The sequence below is a fragment of the Aspergillus bombycis genome (assembly GCF_001792695.1).
Source record: "Aspergillus bombycis strain NRRL26010 chromosome Unknown contig00045, whole genome shotgun sequence".
NCBI lineage: Eukaryota > Fungi > Ascomycota > Eurotiomycetes > Eurotiales > Aspergillaceae > Aspergillus > Aspergillus bombycis.
The window spans coordinates 222,126-243,233 of NW_019170047.1; the positions used below are offsets into that span (position 1 = coordinate 222,126).

Genomic DNA, 21,108 nt, shown 5'->3' on the forward strand with positions numbered 1-21,108 from the left:
GGGCAGTTTCGACTTCTCTAACAATTGCATTTCGAGAAGCCTGTGTACCTTGTGTGTACCGAGACTGATATGCCTGCGTTGCCAGAGGATAACTTTCTGTGTGTAAAGGACAACCTGGCTCAATAGCTCTCGGCGTAGGCCCTAAGTCATGGCTTTCAGTTCGCGTGGTGACAGATGATGGAATAGCACTGCAATGCAATAGCTTACCGCTAGGAGAGCTTCGAAAACCGAGTAAAGATATTAACCTTGAACTTCTTCTCCTGATATGAACTCGGATCCTATCTCTTCTGGCCTGTTGAGCCGCGGAGGCATCAGAAGCTGACCCTGACATGGTCGTAATAAACCGTCCTTTAACGCGATAGATAATATCATTGGCTTGTCGATGGGAGTCTGAAATAGATGAGGACTTTCGCCTTCTTCTGTTGTTATTGTCACCTTTCCAAGAAATGACCCTCCCAAAGGTTGACCCTAGCAGTAAGGGAAAGAATGTTCTTTGGGCCCTCTATGCTAGGAGCATAAGCGTGCATATTAAAAGATAGTATGTTTGCTCGAGCAGGGCGAAAACCACTGAGTGAGGTGGTAGTATTATATGAGGCGAAGGGAAGAGAAGGGGAATTTGAATGAATATCTACCTCGACGGTTGGAGGAAGTCACGACTTACGCGGCTCGGTTACCCTACGAAACGGCTTTCTTGTACATACCGTGATACTAGTATAGACCAAGGGTGAGAATCATAGCATTCTCTTTTGCTACTCTATTGAAGAAAATACGCAAAGTATTTGTAATATCCTCATCCCTGCGGTATACATGCACAACAGTGCAAGGAGGAAACAAGTCGGATATCACACTGGAAAGCAATAGCAAATGACATAAAATGAATTAAACTGAAATTCGAAGCCCCTAAAACACCATTTTTTAACAGCATGAAGATAGGAAAGAAATATCCATATGGACAACACTGCCACCGTGATACCCAAACATCAAGCTAATATGCAACCGAATACATAGAAATGGCGAAGCGTCTATTTGATCTCAAGAAGCTTGACATCGAAGATCAGCTTAGAGTTGCCCGGGATGCCGGGGAGGGCCTTCTTGCCATAGGCGAGGTGAGGAGGGATCGAAATGCGGCGCTCAGCACCAACGGCCATACCAGCAACACCAATGTCCCAGCCCTTGATCACCTCACCCTTGCCGAGCTTGAAGCTGAAAGGCTTGCCCTTCTTGTTGGCTGTACAGAAGATACGGTCAGCGAATGCTTATCTAGCGCGAATATCAGGGTGGTCACTCACCATCGAAGACCTTGCCGTCCTCGAGCTTTCCAATGTATCTCATGGCAACAGTGTTACCGGCCTTGGCGGCAGGTCCCTTTCCAAGCTTTTTGTCATCAATCTTGACGCCCTTGATCTCCTTGACACCAAGGGTGCCGGTGGTCTGCTCGGCGGGCTTCTTGTCCTGGCCGGAGGGGGTAGGGCCCTGTTCAAGGTTCTTGGCGAACTGGACCTTCTTGGCCTCCTTTCCTTCCTTGGCCTCCTTCTTCTGCTCAACAGCAGCTGCGTCACCGTTGTTCTTCTTCAGCTTCTTCTGCTGCTTCTTGCTCAAGGTTTCCTCACCGTTGGCCTGCTTGGCGGGCTTCTCCTCCTCGGCGGGGGCAGAGCGCTTGTTCTTTCCCTTGGTGTCAACAAGCTTGGGGGCTTCCTCCTCGCTGTCAACCTCGGTGATTCTGGGGTTCTCGAGGTCATCGAGGTCATCGCTCTCATCATCTTCGCCCATGAGGGCCTCAAGATCCAGCTCGTCCTCATCGGGGGAAAGGTCATAGTCCTCCTCATCTTCTTCATCCTCATCATGGAAATGACGGCCCTCGTCGGTGGGCATGACGTAGTTTCCGGTCAGGTAAACAGTGTGGGTACCGGTGACCTTGAAGAAAACACGCTCATCCTCAGAGACGGTGATGTCCAAAGGCTGCTGGAGGTTCTGTAGGACATCATAGTTAGTACAACACAGAGCAGCAGTCAAGGCAGAGATCGTACCTTCTCGGTATCCAAGGTACAGACGACCATCTCATCGAGTTCCAGGCCCTCATCCTCCTCGTCATCTTCGTCGTCGTCAGTAGCGGGGCCCTTGCCCTTGACGAGCTTAGAGATAGCAGCCTGCAGGTCGAACTCTCCATCCTCGTCATCATCATCATCATCCTCGTCATCTTCGTCCATGGCTTCCTCCATTTCCTTAAGAGCGGCAAGCTCCTTGAGCTTGCGAGCCTTCTCCTTGTCACTAGGACCGCCATTGACTTCCTCGTCATCAGAATCTTCATCAGAGTCCACATCCTCGTAGTCCTCATCCGAGTCGTCCTCAAGGTCCAGTCCGGGGGGAGCGCGCACGATCCTGAGGGTGGCTCTGGGGCGCTGGTTGGTATCGTGTCCATCAAAGTCAGGTTCCTCGTCAGGATCGATGGCAGCCATGCTCACACGAAACTGTCGCATAACAATTAGACTCTATCACGACGACTCAATGTTTATGAGGTACCATCTGACTTACCATGGCCGCAGCATCGGGCACTGCGGGAATGAGGGCACCTCCAGCAGGCACCTTGAGAGCATAGACGGCGACAGGTTGAACACCAGACATGGTGGGCAAGAATTCAAAGAGAACACGGGGTATGAAGGAGATAGAGGAAAGGTGAAGGGAAGGTAGAAGTAAGAGGTAGGAAAAAACAAACAGAAGCCACGAGAGAAGGGACGAGAAGAGACGAACGAATCCTGAGGAAAAGTTTTGATTGATACCGTCAACTAGTCTTAACTGCGGATCCCTCAAGGGAGCATAAGTGGATCCGCTTTTTTTTTTTCTCTTTGCTTTTCGAACTTTGAAAACCCAGTCACCAATCAGAACGCTCACCGCCTCCATCTCCCCCAATTCTGCCACTGCTGACCGCCCAGAGCTCGCCGCGTCACATGACTTCGTTCCGCCCGTCACGAGCTCCGCCGCCACCGCGTATCTCCAAAAAGTCCCCTCATCGTCTTCGCGTCCTGCGCATGAATTGCTGACGCTGTGGGTCCATATCATGAGAACCGGTCTCTAGCCCATCATGGGCTCTGTGCTCGAAGCAAACTCTAGCACCGTGCGCAAGCGGATCGCAAATCGTACGTTCGTTGAACCTCTCTAAAGCTATGATGTCAGTGGGTTTAACTGCTACATTTTAGACACCTTTGACAATGAGGAGGGTGAAGAGTATGGGGCTTCGGCCTTTGGGGGGCATGGCGATTATATGCGTCGGAAGAAGATCAAGTTACAGAATCTAGATGCCGAGATTCGTTCCTCGGCATCGGATTGCCCCCCAATCTTTCGCGGTGTGGTTGCGCATGTAAATGGTTACACTCAACCGTCTCTCCAGGATCTTCATCGTCTGATCGTAAGCCATGGCGGCGGTTTCCTCCAGTATCTTGACGGAAAGACGGCGGCCACCCATATCGTCGCAACCTCTCTCACGCCGAAGAAGCGAGAAGAGTTCCGAAGATATCGTATTGTAAAGCCAGCATGGGTGGTGGAAAGTATCAAAGCTGGACGCATACTTCCCTGGGACTCTTTCAGGGTGGTGGACGAAGGCCATTCTCAGAAAGTTCTCAAGTTCGACAATGGCCACATTTTCAGTCAGACGAATTGCCCACCCTCGAGCTACAAAGATCAGTCTCTTCCAAGCCCGTACGCCTCTCGAGCAAAGGAGCTAGACATAGCGGATGATGGCATTGTACAACCGCCAGTCTCTGTCGCTGGAGCCCATAACGCCACTGGCTCGTCGCTCATGGCTGCGTCTCAGTCGGATTATGGCGACTTCCCAAGTTTTAGCTCTACAGAAGAAACGAGCAAGGTCCCCCTTCCACAAGAGCCTCCGGAAAATCAAGCACAAGAGCCTCAGCCAAGTCTAAGCGATACAGCCCGTAACCCTAGTCGTAGCATGTCACCAAAAACCAAAGCAACCGTAAAACCTGCGTCATCCCCTTCTCCTGCCAAACCGGACATGACATCCGAAGCATACAATGCGCAACTTTTGTCGGATCCCCGCATGAGGAACTCAAGCGTTGTCAATCCGGATTTTCTTCAGCAGTTCTATAAGGAATCTCGTTTGCATCACCTATCTGCGTGGAAAGCTGAACTGAAGGCCCAGCTTCAAGCAGCAACGAAGGAGAAGTCGCAATCTCAACCGGCCAAGAAGAAAAGTGCTCCTGGCGCAGGACGGTATATTATACACGTGGATTTTGACTGCTTCTTTGCGGCTGTATCTACTTTGAAAAATCCGAGTTACGAAGGAAAGCCAGTTGCTGTTGCGCACAGCACCGGCTCTGGCTCAGAAATCGCAAGTTGTAACTATGCGGCTCGTGCCCATGGGGTTAAGAACGGGATGTGGATGAAGGGAGCCCTACAGGCATGTCCTGATTTGAAGGTTCTGCCTTACGATTTCCCTGCGTACGAAGAGGCAAGTCGGAAATTTTACAGTGCCATTCTTTCCCTAGATGGAATTGTACAGAGTGTGAGTATTGATGAAGCGCTCATTGATGTCACTGCCCAGTGCTTGGAGGCTGGTGGATCGGATGGCAAGGATATTTCAGAAGGTTCGCTTTATCGGGAACAAGCAAAGGCAGACGAGATAGCCCAGAACCTGCGGGACTCTGTGAAGAGCAAAACGGGCTGTGCTGTATCGGTTGGCATTGGTGGGAACATCCTGCAGGCCAAGGTTGCATTGCGCAAAGCAAAGCCCGCTGGTCAGTTCCAACTCAAACCGGACGCGGTGCTGGACTTCATTGGGGGCCTAACAGTCCAGAACCTACCAGGTGTTGGGTACAGTCTGGGAGCTAAACTTGAAGAGCTCGGTGTCAAGCTTGTGAAGGATGTGAGGGAACTGACGCGCGAAAAGCTTACTTCTACGCTTGGGCCGAAACTTGGCGCGAAGATCTGGGATTATGCTCGCGGAATCGACCGCACAGAAGTTGGGACTGAGATCATGAGGAAATCTGTCTCTGCCGAAGTGAGTTGGGGTATTCGTTTTGTCAACCAGGCACAAGCCGACGATTTTGTGCAATCTCTGTGCGAAGAGCTACACCGGAGACTCGCTGAAAACCTGGTCAAGGGCAAGCAGTTGACCCTAAAGGTTATGAGAAGGGCAGCTGATGCGCCCCTAGAGCCAGTCAAACATTTGGGCCATGGGAAGTGTGATGTGTTCAACAAGAGTGTGATACTTGGGGTAGCCACCAATGCAGCAGAAACGCTGGGGAAAGAGGCTGTGTCTATGCTAAGAAGTTTTGCCATCACGCCTGGTGATCTCAGAGGCCTAGGGGTTCAAATGACCAAACTGGAACCTCTTAAATCTAGGAATGCGGGAAGTCTCGACAACAGCCAACAACAGCTAAACTTCAAGACGTCTCCCGCTCGCAAGAACGTCCACAAAAGCCACGATCCAGATGATTTAGATAGCCCTTGCAAAGGAGAGATTGATTCCGTCATCCATAGGCCATCCTTGAATGACAGCGGTCATAAACCCCTAAATATATCGGGGACTCAGTTTATTATGCCGTCTCAGCCGGACCCGAAAGTTGTTGCTGAACTTCCGAATGATATTCGATCGAAACTTATATCACAAGCGAAGCCTCGCAGCGAATCGCGGTCTTCATCACCTTGCCCTCCGAGTCGGCGTGCACAGCCTTTCGATGGCGCAAAACTCCCCCCTCAATCTCAGCTAGATCCAGAGGCCTTAGCTGCTTTGCCGGACGATGTACGAGCTGAAGTCCTGGGCTACTATGACCAGTCCTCAAGGACCAGTGGCCCACCATCTGCCGCTTCAGTAGCGCCAGTCACCTCGACGTCCCGCCCTTCTTCGTCTGGCTCACTCAAATTGAAGATGCCGACGACACCGACGAAGAGGAAGCGTGGTCGCCCGAGCACGAAAGCAGTTGGCAACCTGCGACTCACTCATTCGAGCTTCCTCGCCCCGAGATCTGCTACTCCTACCGCTAGTCATGATGAGGACCCGCCTGTAAGGCAAGAATCCCCTTCAGTTGAACAGAATGGGGTGTCCGAAGAGTTCCTTGCAGCACTACCCGAGGACATCCGTCGTGAAGTACTTGAAGAGCAGAAAAGATCTCGGATGCTACAGCGTCCCGGTAGCGCAGCCCAGAGAACACCGAATGGGCCATCGGCCTCGGCATCTTCTGCGCCACAAAAACGCCTCTGTCTACCCCCTTTGCCCGAGAGGCCCACCTTCACCTCCCAAAAGCTCTCCAGCTTGCCCGATTTGCGGGATGCTGTTGGCGCCTGGCACGCAGCCTTCGCTGATGATGGACCCTTCGATGAGGACGTGGAATCACTCGCACGATACGTGAAGCGTGTGGTTGTCCACGAGCAAGATGTCGACAAAGCTGTGTCGGTTGTTCGCTGGCTGATGTGGCTAGTCGAAGATGCCAAAGATGAGATTAGCGAGCCACCCGATGGACAGGGATCTCCGGTGGGCTTGGCCCGTGGCTCCCAGAGTACCGTCACATGGGATGACGCTTTGAAGTTGCTCCAGGAGAACATCCTCGCTGGATTAGAGGAAAGAGGCTTACCCCCAGTGGACTTCTCGTAGCCTGCTTTTGTATAAACCTCTCGAAGCTGTATCTATATGGCAACGCCCGTTATGTTGATATATCCCTGATGACATGGAGTTTTTGTTCAAAGCATGGGTTACGGTGCACTTCACAAGGGACATGGTTACATATCTTATCTTCCACAGTCCGATATTCTTCGTGTATAAAACCAGTTCCTCGTTCTATCGTCTAATGAAATATGAATATAAATCTCAACGTGATCATAACCCCTCCCACTCACCTCGACGAAGCACTCTGAAACACCTTTACCCTGGCTTAAAATATCCATAACATGAAACCATAGTACACCAGCGCACCTGTTCACCTCATCCGGTTAGTCAGAATCCATAGCCCCAGTTTATGTACACCAAGTCTATATAGTATAAAGCAAAGAACTCATAAACATACATTACCACCATGACTACATATAAAATCCCACTACCATTACAATTCCCCCATGAAATCTTTCATCCAACCCTCCCCCCTTTAGTGAATTCTTCAACACCACCACCCAAAATAACCTACACATATATATTACAAACTCGACCAGAACAAAACAAATTCAGATAACATCAATGCACCCCCGAAGCTGCGCCCCAGACTCAGACCCCAACGGTGCCCCCTGCGAAAAACCAACCAGCGCTTTCCTGACAGCTGGCATCCCGGCCATAATCCTAGGACTGTAAGTTATAACACATCCTGGATATGCAATACAGCCTCCCTACCCCCTCGGGGAAATCATCTCGACGATACAAGGACAAGACTGGGGGGAAAAAAAAGAGGAAATAGCTTACAGGGATGCATAGGGTTCTGTTGGTTGGGATTACGGTGTGTTGTGTTTTCTTTCGACGACGGAATGCGTTTGATGATCAGGTGGATGGAGAGGAGAGGAGGTTGGGATTGGGGTATTATCGGACCGGTGGGAGGGAGTTTTTGGGGACGAAGGGGTTGGGTCTGGGGGATGTGTTGAGGAGGGGGGATGGTGGATTGTGGAAGTAAAGGTTGGATTTAGTAGGTTGCCTGGTAGAGGATTTGATGGAGGGGTTGTTGGGTTCTTGGGCCTTAGTTCTGTTGGTATATTTCTTGCGTAGGCTGTGCTCTGCTTGGTTGGAATGTGTATATTAAGTGGGTTTTTTCTTAGACGATTCATTCCACTTCAACACAGGTGTCAGCGGGGATGTATGTGTTGTACTAAACAAAGCCCAGTATCAGGCAGAGATATAATCGTTGAAGAAGCGACCCTCGCTATCTCGGCCGTGGATGGCATAGCCTTGCACCTGGTTCATCAAGAAGAAGTGCTCTCGCTCGGCAGAGTCTGCGTAGACAGGTTGCATCGTGTAGATTTTACGGCCGCGTGTCGTTTCCGTGTCTAGTAGATTCACGATCCGGGAGAAGCACGGTAATGCTCCTACTGTGTCCTCCCGCAGAGTATCTGTGCGCTGCAAACGCGGGAGGAAGTCGTCCTTGAGGTATAGCATGACCTCCCGAGTTGGCCAGCGCAAGGCTAGCAAGACCAAGACCCAGCTAATGTTCATGTTGTATACACTGTCGCAGAAGCAGCTTGCCGGGTCGTATCCTTTTGCGATACCTAGGATCATCTTGACATACCCAGTCACATGTGGGTTACTTTCGATTTCTTGTTGGTAGAGCAGACTTTGGAGAAGCTCTCCGTCGCAGTAGATTTGCGAGAGAGCATATACGGCGTAAAATATAGCATCCTCACATTGATCGAATCTGATTGGATTTAGTTCGGGGATATTGAGAAAGGGGCGCATCTTGTTGGAGCTTGACTCTCTTGGCTTTGAAAGCATCGTGCCGAGTGGTCCATATCCCGAATCGGAAATGACGGCCTTGTTTCGCTCTTCTAACTCTTTCAAGTATACATAGGTATGTCTTCCTTCGGTTGCTTCAGATAGAATGGGAGTATCCGCTGTCTGCATAGAGGTATCTTGAAATCGACTATAAACCTTACCAGTCACGGTTTCCCAGGTATCATGAGCATGCTGCATGCAGTGTGCCAGAATGAGGCGCGTCGTCATGGATACAGCTCTGGTCATGTTTATATATATGATCTCTCGTGGTTGGGCTATTTCATCGGCAAGTCTCTGAAGATACCTCCTTGCCGCAGGTTCAGTACCGAGCGACGAGAGCGGATTGAGCAAGAATAAAGTCCGCATCCTGAGAAAAACACCTGCTCGCAAAAGAGTACGACCATAGTGTGAATCCATCAGAGCATCCTGGTGCAGCATGAGCAAGTTCTCAAGCCCGGCAACATGGCAACAGACACCCCAGAGTGTCCCTACCTCTAACTCGAAGAGGACCAGGTGTATGACTGCGGCGAGCACACTCTCTATATCCGCAGGATATGATCGTATATGCTGGACCGCGGAGATAAAACGACTAAGTGCCTCAGAAAAGTGCTGGAAGCGAGGTATCCGTAACGGTGCCAATTGCTGTTCGCTTTCGATGGATGCCAGTCGGGCAGCTGAGAGGGCGATGGCAGCCTCACGAAGACTGGACAGTTCTGCCATTCTAGAGGCCACCGCTCGGACACTTTCTGGCAACATGTTCGTCAATTCTTCTGTGAAATAGGATACATATAGTTGCTCAGTAGCTATGCCTAAAACGTTGTCCTGTAAGGGTAGTTGTCTTTTCTCATTTGGCGGCGAAGCACGCTCCGGTATGCTATATGAACCCGAGCAGTCGTCCGCGCGGGTATCAGGGCTGCAACCATAAGGCTCCTGCCAGCCACCATGTCGCACAGGCTTAGAGGGTACTTTTATAGCGATCCCATTATATTCCCACCGATTATCCTTCGAATCGTTCGACCTTAATCTTTTATTCGAATCCACGGAACGAAACCGTAGCGGCATCTTCTGGAACCAGCACGTAGCCCCTGTACGAGCACATCGGATACACCGTGGCCGAACTTCATCGCACTGGAGACGAACAGTATCAGTAATTGCACATGCGTCTGGTATTGACGGAAATCCCATATACTAGTACCTTGCGCTTTTTCTGCCGACAAGGAACGCAACCGTCTCTGCTTCTGCTAATGTTGGTTTTCCGGGGGCGTGGGGGTAACGGCGCGTACATTGTACAGCATACGGGTCATTGAAGAAGAATTCAGAAACAGCACTAGGCATTTGGATGAGATTGAAGTATAGTAGGAGAATTACTTCGAGTGATGATCAACGCTTCAGTAGAAAGAGACAATAAAATCCACTAAGCCTAAACGGGTCAACGAGTGCGCTAGCGGCAACCTTAATCGAGTTAGTCTTCAAACAGGATTTCTAAATATAAAAGCAGGTAAAGATGTAGGCACTAATCACTATGTACAGTACTAATGGAAAATAGAAAAACAATGAAATCATTTCTCCAAAGACCAACATTCCTTTCGGAAATACCCTATCATCTTTCCAACAAGCTCCTGATCCAGGGGTCTTGCATCAGCCAAGGTCGTTGACACTTCCCTTGCCCGTTCAGTATGCCAGTTGAACGACCGTCGGGGTTTATCGGTGTCGTACTTGCTTGCGAAGAAATCAACAAGCTTGATAGGCGGGTTGGCGACAGGATCTGGGTTTGACGTTCTCAGACGATGTATCCAGTCCCGTTGCTCCAGCTCCTCGAACTCCAGACCCGCATCGCGAACATAGGGGAGGAGGTCCTTGGTCCAGTGGAACGCGTGGTGGCTGACGATGTTGAAGACAAGCTCTGTGTCGGGATTGGAGACCGCCGTGCTGGACAGGGAAATGTCGATGACGGTACCCGCAACAGTGTCTACTGGCAGCCACAGCGGCGATTCGTTGAGTTTCGGGAGTGCCCCGATAGTTGTTGCGGTTTGTAGCATGAGTGGGATGGCCTCTGTTGCATTCCAGACACCGTGGTCCTGGTCGCCAATTACCTGGCCAATTCGGAGTACCCTCGCACAGATGCCTGCTTGCTGTGCGGCGTTCATGCATATGTGTTCGCTTACGAGCTTTGATTGGGCGTAGCCCATGTTTTGGGCACATGAGAGCTTCTTGGGGAGTGCCTCGGGAATGTCGTCTTCGGCTGTGCCCACCACCGAGCTGACTGAGGAGCAGAAGTTGAATGATGCTGGGGCTGGGCGTTGAGCCTTGAGACATAGATCTAGGAGATGCTTGAGGCCTCCGACGTTGTCCTTCTCGAAGCTGCTGAGGTGCATGTTGAAGTTCACAGACCAGGCACAATGGATGACGTCCGTAATCTTGGAGGTCAACGTGCTATAGGTTAAAGTATCCAGTCCCAAAGTAGACTGGGATAGGTCGGATGGCAGAGCAACGATTTTCTGTTTAGCGGCGTCCGTAAGGCCATCAAACACGCGGCGACTGCGCATGGATTGGAGTACGCGGCCGTAGGCTTCGATTGGTGAGCCGGCGCGGACAAGACAGTAGATCTTCTGCACCTCTGGACGGACGGAAAGCTTCCTGACTACGTGAGCTCCTAATGAACCGGTAGCGCCTGTGATAACCTGTATTGTGTTAGCTTCGATTCCTTGACCGATGATTCACAGAACCTACAATATATCTCCCATCTAAGCCATTCGACATTGGAACGTGTTGCTGGAAGTCGCTATACTTCGAGATTAATTCAGCCATTTGGTCTTCCACAGACTGAACATCGGTTGTAGCTCCTGAGTTAAGGGAATCAAGATAGCGAGCCAGAGACCTGATCGTAGGATGCTCAAACGCCACATTCAGGCCTAGCTTTTGGCCGTTTGTATTGAGCGTCTTCATCAGGATAGATCGAAGCTGGGTAGCCTGGAGAGAGTCCATCCCAAGGGCAAAGAAGTCAGCATCTTCCGTCAGGTCATCTTTCTTTTTGTGTGCCAGAATATCGCGCAGTTGGTCCTTGATGAAGGCCTTGAGCTCCGTTTCGGATAGAACAAGCGATCCACTCATGGCATCCTCCGCCTCATATGCTTCTTCGATCAGGCTACTGAATTCTTTGTAAAATCTTTGTCGGATAATGGTTCCCTTGTCCGTTCGCGGGTAGGGGGTATCTTCCGGTAGCACGCGGACCATGCTTTTCAAGAGCTGTCCGTACGCCGGCATTGCCTCATGCGCCTGCTCGACGGCGGGCCAGATACTCTCAATAAGTTCTTGATCAGACATGGAGGCAGTCTCGGGCGCACGAACAACCGCCAGCCCGATGCTCGCCTTTCCTGCTCCAAAAACAATCGCCTCGGAGATTGTATTGAGTTGTCTGACCCTTCCTTCCATATCAAGGGGGTTAACCTTTTCTCCATTCACGAGGACGATGGTGTCATCCAGCCGGGCGTAATATTTATATGCTTCCAGGGTCGGGTGCTTTACGAACAGATCCTTGGTGGCGTAGGATCCATCTGGTCGGTTAGAAATCACCTTCGAAGGCCAACCATCGAGGCAAACTAATTCAAATATCCCCGGGTAGCGCTCTTCGAATCGCAGGAATTTCTTCACTACCTCCGAAGGCCTGAGATAATCCCATTCTTTATCATCTCGCGGCCTGAAGGAGGTCATCAGTTGGCCTGTTTCCGTCCTACGGCCGAAGTTAGCCAGAGGTCATCCATCATGCCCAAGTATACTTACGATCCGTAGTGACTGATCAGATTGACGTTGTTCTCGACGAGTAGATTTCCCAGCGAGTCCGGGCATGCAGATCCTCCGAACATAACCGCCTTGAACTGTGCAAGAGCAGCAATGCCCTCCGCTGTCTCGGCGAGCAATTTCAAGGCGTACGGCACGCCGTAGAAGATTTCGAGAGGATGTGCTTGCATGATATCAAGCAGATGTTGTCTGGTGAGCGGAAGTTCAGCGTTGTAGAGATAGAGCCTCTTTGATGAGTAGATTGTCCGGAACAGGACACTGATTCCATGATTATGGTACAGCGGCAAAGTGATGAATCCGGACATATTCATATGACCGGAATAGTTCCTGACGGCAGCTGCCTGAGTCTGGTAGATTGGTTTCGGGAGGCCAGTTGAACCACTCGAGTGGATGATCCACGCCAGGTGCTTGGATTCGGCCACAGGATCTAGCCAAGGGACCATGTTCGTATCAACAGCCTCGTCTGGAATCGGAAAATCGAAGGATTCCTGTGGTGGTATCACCTCGACTTGCAGATCCGGGAGCCGCTGCTTGAGCTCCTCAGCCGTGGCTTTGAAAGATTCATGGATGAAAACATGGCGTGAGTTCGTTCTTTCCAACAATGACACATACGCTTCGATAGAGATCCGAGTTGAGAGAAGCAGCCCGGTGTGTCCCAGCTTCGCCACCGCGAGGAGCATGACAAGGTAGCTGAGATCGGAGGTTCCCAGCAGGGAAACCACTGTTGGGGTCTCTCTTGAGGAAGCTCGAGGTGGGACCTTAGCAGCGATGGCTCCGGCGACTCGAAAAGCAAAGATATCTAGTTGGCGCAATGGGTAGTCCACGTATTCAATGCCGGTTCTTGGATAACATATCACGGGTTGTTCGGAACCAAGAGACGCACGGCTTCGGACGAGCTCGTCGACTGTGAGTGGCACCCGATCTGGATCATGATTGAAACTCGTATTTCGCAAGATCGGCTTAGGCAATGGTGTACTTTGGGGGGCGGTTGCAGAAATCATCTTGGATATATCCGTCACTGGAGACTCCACATTACAGCGGTAACTGAAGATGGAGCGGAAACGCACCGCTTAAATAAGTGTCAGTCAACCCACAGCCGCGGTAAATGATCAATTTCATCATAGGTTCCGAATCTCAGGATAGGCTTCATCTTGGTGCCGTCGGAAAAGGCTCCAGGCGCTCGGATATTTCTCCGGCGGCATATGGAGGTAAGCATCTAAGGCCATGATCCCCACGGTTCCAGTACGTAGATCATGCAGCAAAGCCCGCTGATTCATCGACGCTCGGATAAGATGCTTACGTTTGGAATAACGGTGTTTAGCCAGAGTGGTTATATTATCGCCCTATACTTCTAGTTACCACGACCACTGCGGCGGCTTGTCGGTAATGATAGAGAAACAGCCAGATATAACAACATAAAATAGCAAGCGTCTTTCACTAAGATTAAAAATAGTTCGCTTTAGAATTCAAATCTAGTTTTATTAAAGTAAGATATAATACAACGGTGTTTGTTAAATTAATGCATCAATTAAAGTACGTTAATGGCCCAAGCCAAAGTTATATACAGTGGTTAGAGCTGTCGTGTACTTCGGCATCCATGGATCTAGGAAGAAAGGACTCGGCCGTGTCATGACTTGGACTGGTTACTAGATTTGTTATGATTGTAGAAAGCAGATAGACTTGTGTATTTGTGTTAAGCCACCGTCTTTTGCGTGGACTACCATTCCGCACCCTAATGGATCAATTCTTGAGGCTACAGGTGGTTGTCATATGGCTCATCATATGGTCTAATTATAGGAACGGTGGTGTCTGTGCCTACGATATGTGGACTTGCTCCTGCAAGGGCCACGCACTAAAGTATTGTATGCTTCAGGGCTTGAGATGCACAGCTGGTCCGCTAGGCCCAAAGTAGTATAACCCGATCGAAACCCCATTTTCCGATACAATAAACTTGTTCCCGAGCCGGGAATCTATTATCCGACGATTTAATCTGAGGGAACTTTTTTTTTTTTTTTTTTTTTTTTTTTGGTAGGTCGAGAGTGTTAAAGGTATTATCGACGAGATAAAGGATATGCGGTGTTTCCTAAGTGGATGCTAATGACTGAACCTTCACGTTTTGTTTTGGACTCTATAATTGATCATATCTTCCAAAATAGGAATAACGACATTATATATACACCAGCCAGCAGCAACCACAAGTGATAGGCTTCTGGTTTTTGTTCCGACTGTGACCCGAGGTTCATAGACCCAGGTTCGAGGGCTCTGTTGGAAGGGTTGAAAATGCCTATGTAACTGTCAGTGATGTACCGAGGTATAGTGTTATCGAAGTGCAGACAGAATAAGTGTAAACGCACCCAGGAGTCTAATTGCGTCCACCAATTCAGTCCTTCCAAATTATCCAAAAGCCCAAAGTCCTCGCTAAAATCAAACGTTTCTGCGACTGTGTCGGGAGGTGCAATGGTATCTAAATGGTGTGTAGCGCGAGAAGGGGACGGAAGCGATGATGGGATATCTGCTTGGTTCGCATTTCTTTGGACCAGAAAGGCTTGATCTTGGACGGCTGTAGTGGCAGATGGTTGTGAAGCGCTTGCAAGAGCATCTGGAAATAGATATGATCCGGTCTGTCTACGTGCCTCCAATCTGAGCTCCCCCAAAATGATGCTATAACGACGGCTGGGGCAGTTCTTGCGGGTAGCCTCGGCAAGATGTTGCTGACACGCCTCGGCGAGGTTGAATAATGAACACAGGTAGCTTTTATCCTCCATATTCGGCGAGGCATCAGGGTATGAGGACAGCTGACATTGCTGGATGGTATATATGTACACCACCGTGATGGCGCAGAAGCACACGTAGTGAGTGAACCAGAATGACCGGATCAAGACGCCTTGTTTGCCAAGTGTATCCACTATCCTCATGACGTCTTCGGCAGCCCCTATACATTTGTGTACATGGCTTGTTACCGAGGAGTATGAGACTGGCGGCCTGCGACTGAGGTCCGTGAAATTATTTAAGAGGAATAACCGGGTGGCGTGGATTATTGAATGCGAATACGCGAGTTGCAAAACTTGGCTTTGCCTACATAGAGGCGGAATGAGACTGGTCGCACGAACACTGTTGAACAAGGGCGGTGCGGCCTTTTTCCATTCCTCTAACTCTGCAGTGAGCCGTACAGCTACTTCGAGAGGGGGCTCTCGGGATCGAGGATTGATCGTGTATAGTTGTCGGGAAACTTCACCAAGTATGCGACCGAGTCTACCACAAGGATTGTGAGCTGCGAGTTCAGCAAGAGGCACTCAGGGGAGGACACACCGGTAGTGGAGAACGGATGCGATCATCATACAGTCAGGAGTTCCTGTCCTTCGGCGTGCGTCGTCCTGTAACATATCTTCGTCATTGACCTCGTCCGGGAGTTCCTGGTCATGATCTTCTTCGTGAATTAGCCTCGGCCTCCCGAACATGACACTGAGATATTTATCCAGGGTGTAGGTGCTCCAGAAGATCCGTTTACGAGTTTCACGCTCCAAGTAAGTATTGCCATTCTTCGACAACTTCGCAGGGCATCTTCGGTGGAGCCCCAAGGCCGTCACAAGCTGCAGCGCGGTCCCAAAAGCATACCAACATTCGTTGGCTCGGGATGATGAAAGCAGGTAAAGGCATTGGCCTAACCTCGCCTGCACGGACTCGAGCCGGGGAGGTCCTGACTCTAGGGACAACAGATATTTTGAAGCAGCGTACCATTGCTCGCTACAAGTGTTCAGTATGTCTTTGGGGAGTGTGGAAGCGCCGGTATACGTGCTTACCTTCCATTCCAAACGTCGATATCATTTTCTGGTTTGAGCTCTTCATGCAATGAAGCTACAGCAAATATTATAAGGACAATCGCTGTTCGAGCTACCATTGGGCCCGTGGGTAGATTCAGGGAAGAGATATTGCTCTCATACACTTGTTTCAGCCAATCCTCCACAGTTCCTCTATGCAGAAAACGGTATGTGACCATAGAGAAGTCGAAATATATTTCAACCAACTCTCGGGCCCGCTCAATAGAGGGAAGAGTAAAGCTAGCTTCCCGGTCGTCTGAGTAGGGTCTATCACCAAACATGAACACGGACGTACTTTTGGAGCACGGCTCTTTCTGAAAGTCACCGGGAACCGCCCCTATTTCATCCTGGTGAAGACGACGCCAAACACGGTTAAGGAAGGAGACTCCCGACGCAGGGCCAAGGTAATTGCCCTCGAAATCAGTGACCACGGGGTCGGGTGAGTTACGACCTGAGATCTCAGCACCATTCTTAGGCTGCCGATGCGAACCAGTGGCAGGTCGGGAACAGCCCCTTGTCGACCGCTGAGAAGAATAGCTCCGATTAGTATATGTCGGCGAAAGAACATGATTTTGGTTTGCGTATTCAGCGGCTACCGCTGGGGGCGCCGGTGGAGGCTCTGGAGGCAGGCCTCTGGAGTAGGCGGCATTGTATTCACAAGGAAGCGAGAGCCTTGTGCATCTCATGCACGGAAGCGTTCCAGTACATCGGGTCTTCTTCTCCTTGCAGTGATCACAGGCTCTCGTGATTTTCTGTCTTGCATTGCTTGGCTTCGGCGATAATGATGACTCAGAGGCTTTTCTTTTTTGTGCTGGACGAAAGCTTTCGCTTGGCCCCAGACCCGTTACTCTTCTGGTATGACAAGCATTTCCGAGTGACGGCTGCGCATCGGCCCTAATGAGGCCTGTCGCCATCGGATCGGTAGGAGGCACGTCACGTCACTTGGTAGGAGCTAGTACTGCTAGATGCGGCATAAGTCACAGCCCCACCCTGTCCCTGTGTTTCCTTTTTTTTGGGGGGTTTCCGCCTCTTTCAGGTGAACGTGAGAAAGTGGAATGGCAGTATGCATCAGGAGAAATTTCCGGGGATTAAACGGATTTTGTTGACGTGCGGGGGTCTGGAACTAAAGTATACTTAAGTGACTCCACAGTCCGGCAAAGAGTATCCGGGGCCGAAACGGCTCACTTCCGAAGTATCTATGCCAACAAAGCATCATGGCGCTTTTTCTCCATAAGATGTAGGAAAATTCACTAAGAGATAGAAGATAGTGAGAGCGCCATTGAGGTCTTCCCCTCTCATGTTCTCCATCACGAGGGGCGCCCAATACCGATAGAGGGTGGTAAAGGTTAACGTGGGAAAGAAAGAATCGGGGCCAAAAGCCGGCCATCTGCCGGTCACCTGGTTGGCTTAGTCACCCATTGACGGGTCCTTGACGAGCAAGATAGAAGAATATCAGATCCCTTCCCACGGTTAAAAGCAGACCACACCGCAAGAAAAAAAAGGTATAAGGCCGACAGTGCCGGGTTTGCAATCCATAGAATACATACAGAACCGAACAAATCAAAGGGAATAAACACCGCTGTGATTACAATGGCCCTACCGTCTCAGCAGAGCCCAGTCAAGATCTCCCAAGGCACAGCTTTGGCGGAATTAGCTGACCGTGAGTAGCATGCCTCACCATAACCCCTGCGATTAGTGCGTCCTGCCATAAGATTCGTGTCAACGCTCCCAGGAGGGGTTGGATACATACCACCAAGCTAAGGTATGCACTCGTGTGGTCATTACTGACCCACCTTGGCTCGTGGGCAGAACCACAGCATGAACAGGCTCAATATTTGAGTAGGGTCGATCAAATCTGACGCATGACCAAGTCAACGGCCAGATGCAAGAGGGATGGGCAAACCCTATGTGCAATGTCCTCATGTCTGGTGGATACTCCACCTGCGAGGACAACTGCGGCCATTTTGGATCATATGCTGGCTTCTATCTAGGGCCGACTAATGCACTATTTGATACTGAAATTGCACTCGGAGAAGAAACATAGCGGGCTAATTTTCAATTTGTTGAGGCTAATGCGTGGAGCGAGAACGGGATCCGAATTCATCGCTGCCACAAGAGATAGAGCAAGAAAGGGAAAATAACACCATCGCCCCGTGAAGCAAGGCCTGATGTGGTGCCTGCCTAAACCTTAACCGGTGATCCTTGCTTTGCTGAATAGAAGGTTAACAACCGTGGGCTCACCAGCCGATGCGACGGCCAACCTGCGTTCCTGCCGCAGAGTGACCCATGCTGAACAGAATGAAAGTAGGACCCTTTAATCTGGTCTCTTGGGATTCTGCTCTGGAAAGTACGAATCATGCGGTTTGTGTAAGGGCTTGAACTCTTCCTCGGATGTGGCTTCAGAAACTGCAGAGGGGGGCAAGGGAGGTTATTCGAAGATATGTGAACGAAGGAGACAGTGGGAAAATATAAAACAAAGTAGTCAGTAACCTCTGAAGGATGCGCAAGAAGCTTTCCGGGTTCTTTTTTGGTCCTTTATGTATCCTTTTATAGATCGATCAAGTCAGGAGCAGCATTAATCTGCGGGATGCTTAAGCAAACAAGCTCAGCGCTCGAATGATTAGTTCAATGACAAGTGTGATTCTGAAGATGTAGAGGGAGATCTGATTACGGTAGAACGAGGTGTGGTCGTGATGGGGGATCGATTCCCTGGCTTGAAGCAGAGCCAATAACTTTGGTTAAGACCAGCCGTCCGGAGTCAAGTCTTTCGACGTAGTATTGTCGGTCTCTGTTCCCTGCCCTACGCCGTCCGGCATATCGTCCTCCCCTTTCGCGTTCCTCTTCAGAAACCCTCGAACAACAGCACGGATTTCATCGTGAGATGCGCCCGACCGAATGACGGCCACAATTGCTTCCACATCCGTCCCCTCGCCGTGCCGAATCGCCTTCAGCAGCTGCTCCACAAACCCACGATAATATCGTAATTCCTCTTGGGCACGTCGGGCCGCGACCTTACGCCGCTTGTCTGCAAACTCATCGATAACACACTCACGTCCATGGAGCGCACATTCGGCGCAGGGAGGCCCGGTAGTATCAGCGCTGCACTATAGCAAAACAACATTGAGATTAGAGCTTAGCAGAGAAGAACGAGAGGTTATATGCAGGGAATCAGTAACAAGCCCGAGGCCGGGCCGATTTCGTACATATAGTGAAGGAGATCAAGAATGATATCACCCCACGACAACCAAACGAAAAGAATAGTACCTTTGTTCGACGTCTTTTGCATTCGGTGCAAGCTGCAGATGCTCTCCTGATCTTGGCCTCTTCAACTCCACCTCTCAGATGAGCAGGCGGCGGCGGCAGAGGGTCTGGAAGCGTGCGCGGTGCAATGGGCCGAAATGGCCTGGATAACCCTTGTTGGGGCATGGTCTATAGAAGTGTATATTGATTAAGAAAGGAAGACCAAGTCAATAGCAAAAGAGAAAAAGAAAAAAGAAAGAACAAAATGAGATGAGGAAACCTAGAGAGGCGCCTGGTGAGGTTCTCAATAAAACTTTTTATTACATGCTCCTCACAAGGAGGTGCATCTATCCTGAGGAGGTTGACCAGACCATGCTCGACCAAACGGATCATGGGTGAACTGTTCAACACTAAGGCGGATCCTTCTGCGATGCTTGCATTGACTGCCAGAGGCTATCCGCCACAAGGGGAACTAAGGTGGGCGGGTAGACGCTACACAACAACGGAGGAAAGCGAGAAAAAATAAAGACAAAAATAACCCAAAATTAGGAGAACAAATAGGAAAAAAAAAAGGGAAACAGAAAAGAAAAGAAAGCAATAGTTACCAGCTCGCACGGGGACTGCGTACGGGCCGTTCCCAAAAGACAACCAACGGTTTCCAGGTACGACGAAGGGACGCCGCGCAGAAACAACACATTAGAACTCTTAAAAAAAATCCCGACCAGGCCCGCGATACGCTTCGTGAAATGGTATAGTGACTGGATCCCTGGTTGGGACCTTAGGATGACGGGGCCATCGAATTATGTAACCGAGGGCCCGACGCCATGATCGAGCAACCATTGGGATACCATGTTGGGTTTCCGTTCATGTCGGTTGCTAGATAGTAGTCGTCAGTAGTAAGACTGGTCAACGTAGTTCCTCCTACCTGATTCTGTACCGTACCGTCTGATTGACGTCCTTTCATTGGCTCTATTTCATCTCCCACTTTGAATCCTTCTCCGTCGGAATTGAATGCAGATCGCGTAAAATCCTTTGGCGAGGGGTGCTTTGCTGATTCGGCGGCAGGAGCCCCAGTGGCCACAGGGGCTAAACGTAGTGGGCACTGGGCCAGTGTTCTGCACGAATTCTATCGCAGCTTGCTGCCGGATACTTTTTCCGTCTTACTTGATAGGCTGGAGGTTGCACGAATCATCGGAAACGTGTCGACGTCCAAGGGTTTAGCCCAGTGGGGAGGAGCCTTTCGTTGTTCCGTTCTCATCGAAAACCGGTACGTTTATTTCATCGTGATCCGTGACTCCCATTTTTCCTCATGAACATGAACAACTCCAGGATCGCCTGACCAAGCGAGCATGTTGTTATGGTTCAGTCATTGAAGCTTAAACTGGGAGGCCAGCAGCTGTTAAACATGGTACCACATAAAGTTGATGAGGCCGGAAGTCATGGAAGCCCAATTGGAGGGTTCGCGACACCCTCGCTTTGACTTCCCTTGCAGCTCTTACAGCATTCGACGCAAGCCTCAAATCTGATGATCGAAACAAAAGATGCCCACCACACGTGATCCGGCCGAGTTATTTGCATCCGGCACTAATCCTATTAGGGCATGGAGTCATATTAGCCTAAGTCGTAGTAGACATACGGTAGGGATCTTCATGACTAGTAGGATGGATGCATTATATTATATCCCGATAGGATCCAATGAATCTAGCCAGATGGTTGTATCGGCTACGTATTCTCATTCCTATACTTGATTTCCCAGGGTATACGAGTCACAACTCAGAAACATGCGACGGCACAAGATAGAGAAGTTTCGTCAGGACCCAAAAAAAAAAAAAA

The 21,108-nt window shown here is 50.1% G+C and overlaps 6 protein-coding genes across 6 annotated transcripts; 1 reads left to right on the forward strand and 5 right to left on the reverse strand.

The window, feature by feature from the left end:
- Nucleotides 1-1,022: 1,022 nt before the first annotated feature.
- ABOM_005906 (FKBP-type peptidyl-prolyl cis-trans isomerase) lies at nucleotides 1,023-2,622 on the reverse strand (the record flags this gene model as incomplete). Its single annotated transcript, XM_022533035.1, has 4 exons — nucleotides 1,023-1,228; nucleotides 1,290-1,971; nucleotides 2,028-2,468; nucleotides 2,533-2,622. The coding sequence occupies 4 exons, from the start codon at nucleotides 2,620-2,622 to the stop codon at nucleotides 1,023-1,025; spliced, it is 1,419 nt and encodes a 472-aa protein (XP_022388904.1).
- Nucleotides 2,623-3,079: 457 nt separating this feature from the next.
- Nucleotides 3,080-6,607, forward strand: ABOM_005907 (putative DNA damage repair protein Mus42; the record flags this gene model as incomplete). The annotated part of the gene is made up of 2 exons (XM_022533036.1): nucleotides 3,080-3,134; nucleotides 3,195-6,607. The coding sequence occupies 2 exons, from the start codon at nucleotides 3,080-3,082 to the stop codon at nucleotides 6,605-6,607; spliced, it is 3,468 nt and encodes a 1,155-aa protein (XP_022388903.1).
- A 1,209-nt stretch (nucleotides 6,608-7,816) lies between these two features.
- ABOM_005908 (uncharacterized protein) lies at nucleotides 7,817-9,481 on the reverse strand (the record flags this gene model as incomplete). Its single annotated transcript, XM_022533037.1, has 1 exon — nucleotides 7,817-9,481. The coding sequence occupies one exon, from the start codon at nucleotides 9,479-9,481 to the stop codon at nucleotides 7,817-7,819; it is 1,665 nt and encodes a 554-aa protein (XP_022388897.1).
- Nucleotides 9,482-9,978: 497 nt separating this feature from the next.
- Nucleotides 9,979-13,218, reverse strand: ABOM_005909 (putative NRPS-like enzyme; the record flags this gene model as incomplete). Its single annotated transcript, XM_022533038.1, has 3 exons — nucleotides 9,979-11,100; nucleotides 11,150-12,149; nucleotides 12,200-13,218. The coding sequence occupies 3 exons, from the start codon at nucleotides 13,216-13,218 to the stop codon at nucleotides 9,979-9,981; spliced, it is 3,141 nt and encodes a 1,046-aa protein (XP_022388896.1).
- A 1,238-nt stretch (nucleotides 13,219-14,456) lies between these two features.
- Nucleotides 14,457-16,721, reverse strand: ABOM_005910 (fungal specific transcription factor domain-containing protein; the record flags this gene model as incomplete). The annotated part of the gene is made up of 4 exons (XM_022533039.1): nucleotides 14,457-14,501; nucleotides 14,572-15,469; nucleotides 15,527-15,961; nucleotides 16,018-16,721. 4 exons carry the CDS (start codon nucleotides 16,719-16,721, stop codon nucleotides 14,457-14,459), a joined length of 2,082 nt encoding a protein of 693 aa, XP_022388921.1.
- Nucleotides 16,722-18,773: 2,052 nt separating this feature from the next.
- Nucleotides 18,774-19,461, reverse strand: ABOM_005911 (Zn(II)2Cys6 transcription factor domain-containing protein; the record flags this gene model as incomplete). Its single annotated transcript, XM_022533040.1, has 2 exons — nucleotides 18,774-19,139; nucleotides 19,300-19,461. 2 exons carry the CDS (start codon nucleotides 19,459-19,461, stop codon nucleotides 18,774-18,776), a joined length of 528 nt encoding a protein of 175 aa, XP_022388940.1.
- Between the last annotated feature and the right edge of the window lie 1,647 nt (nucleotides 19,462-21,108).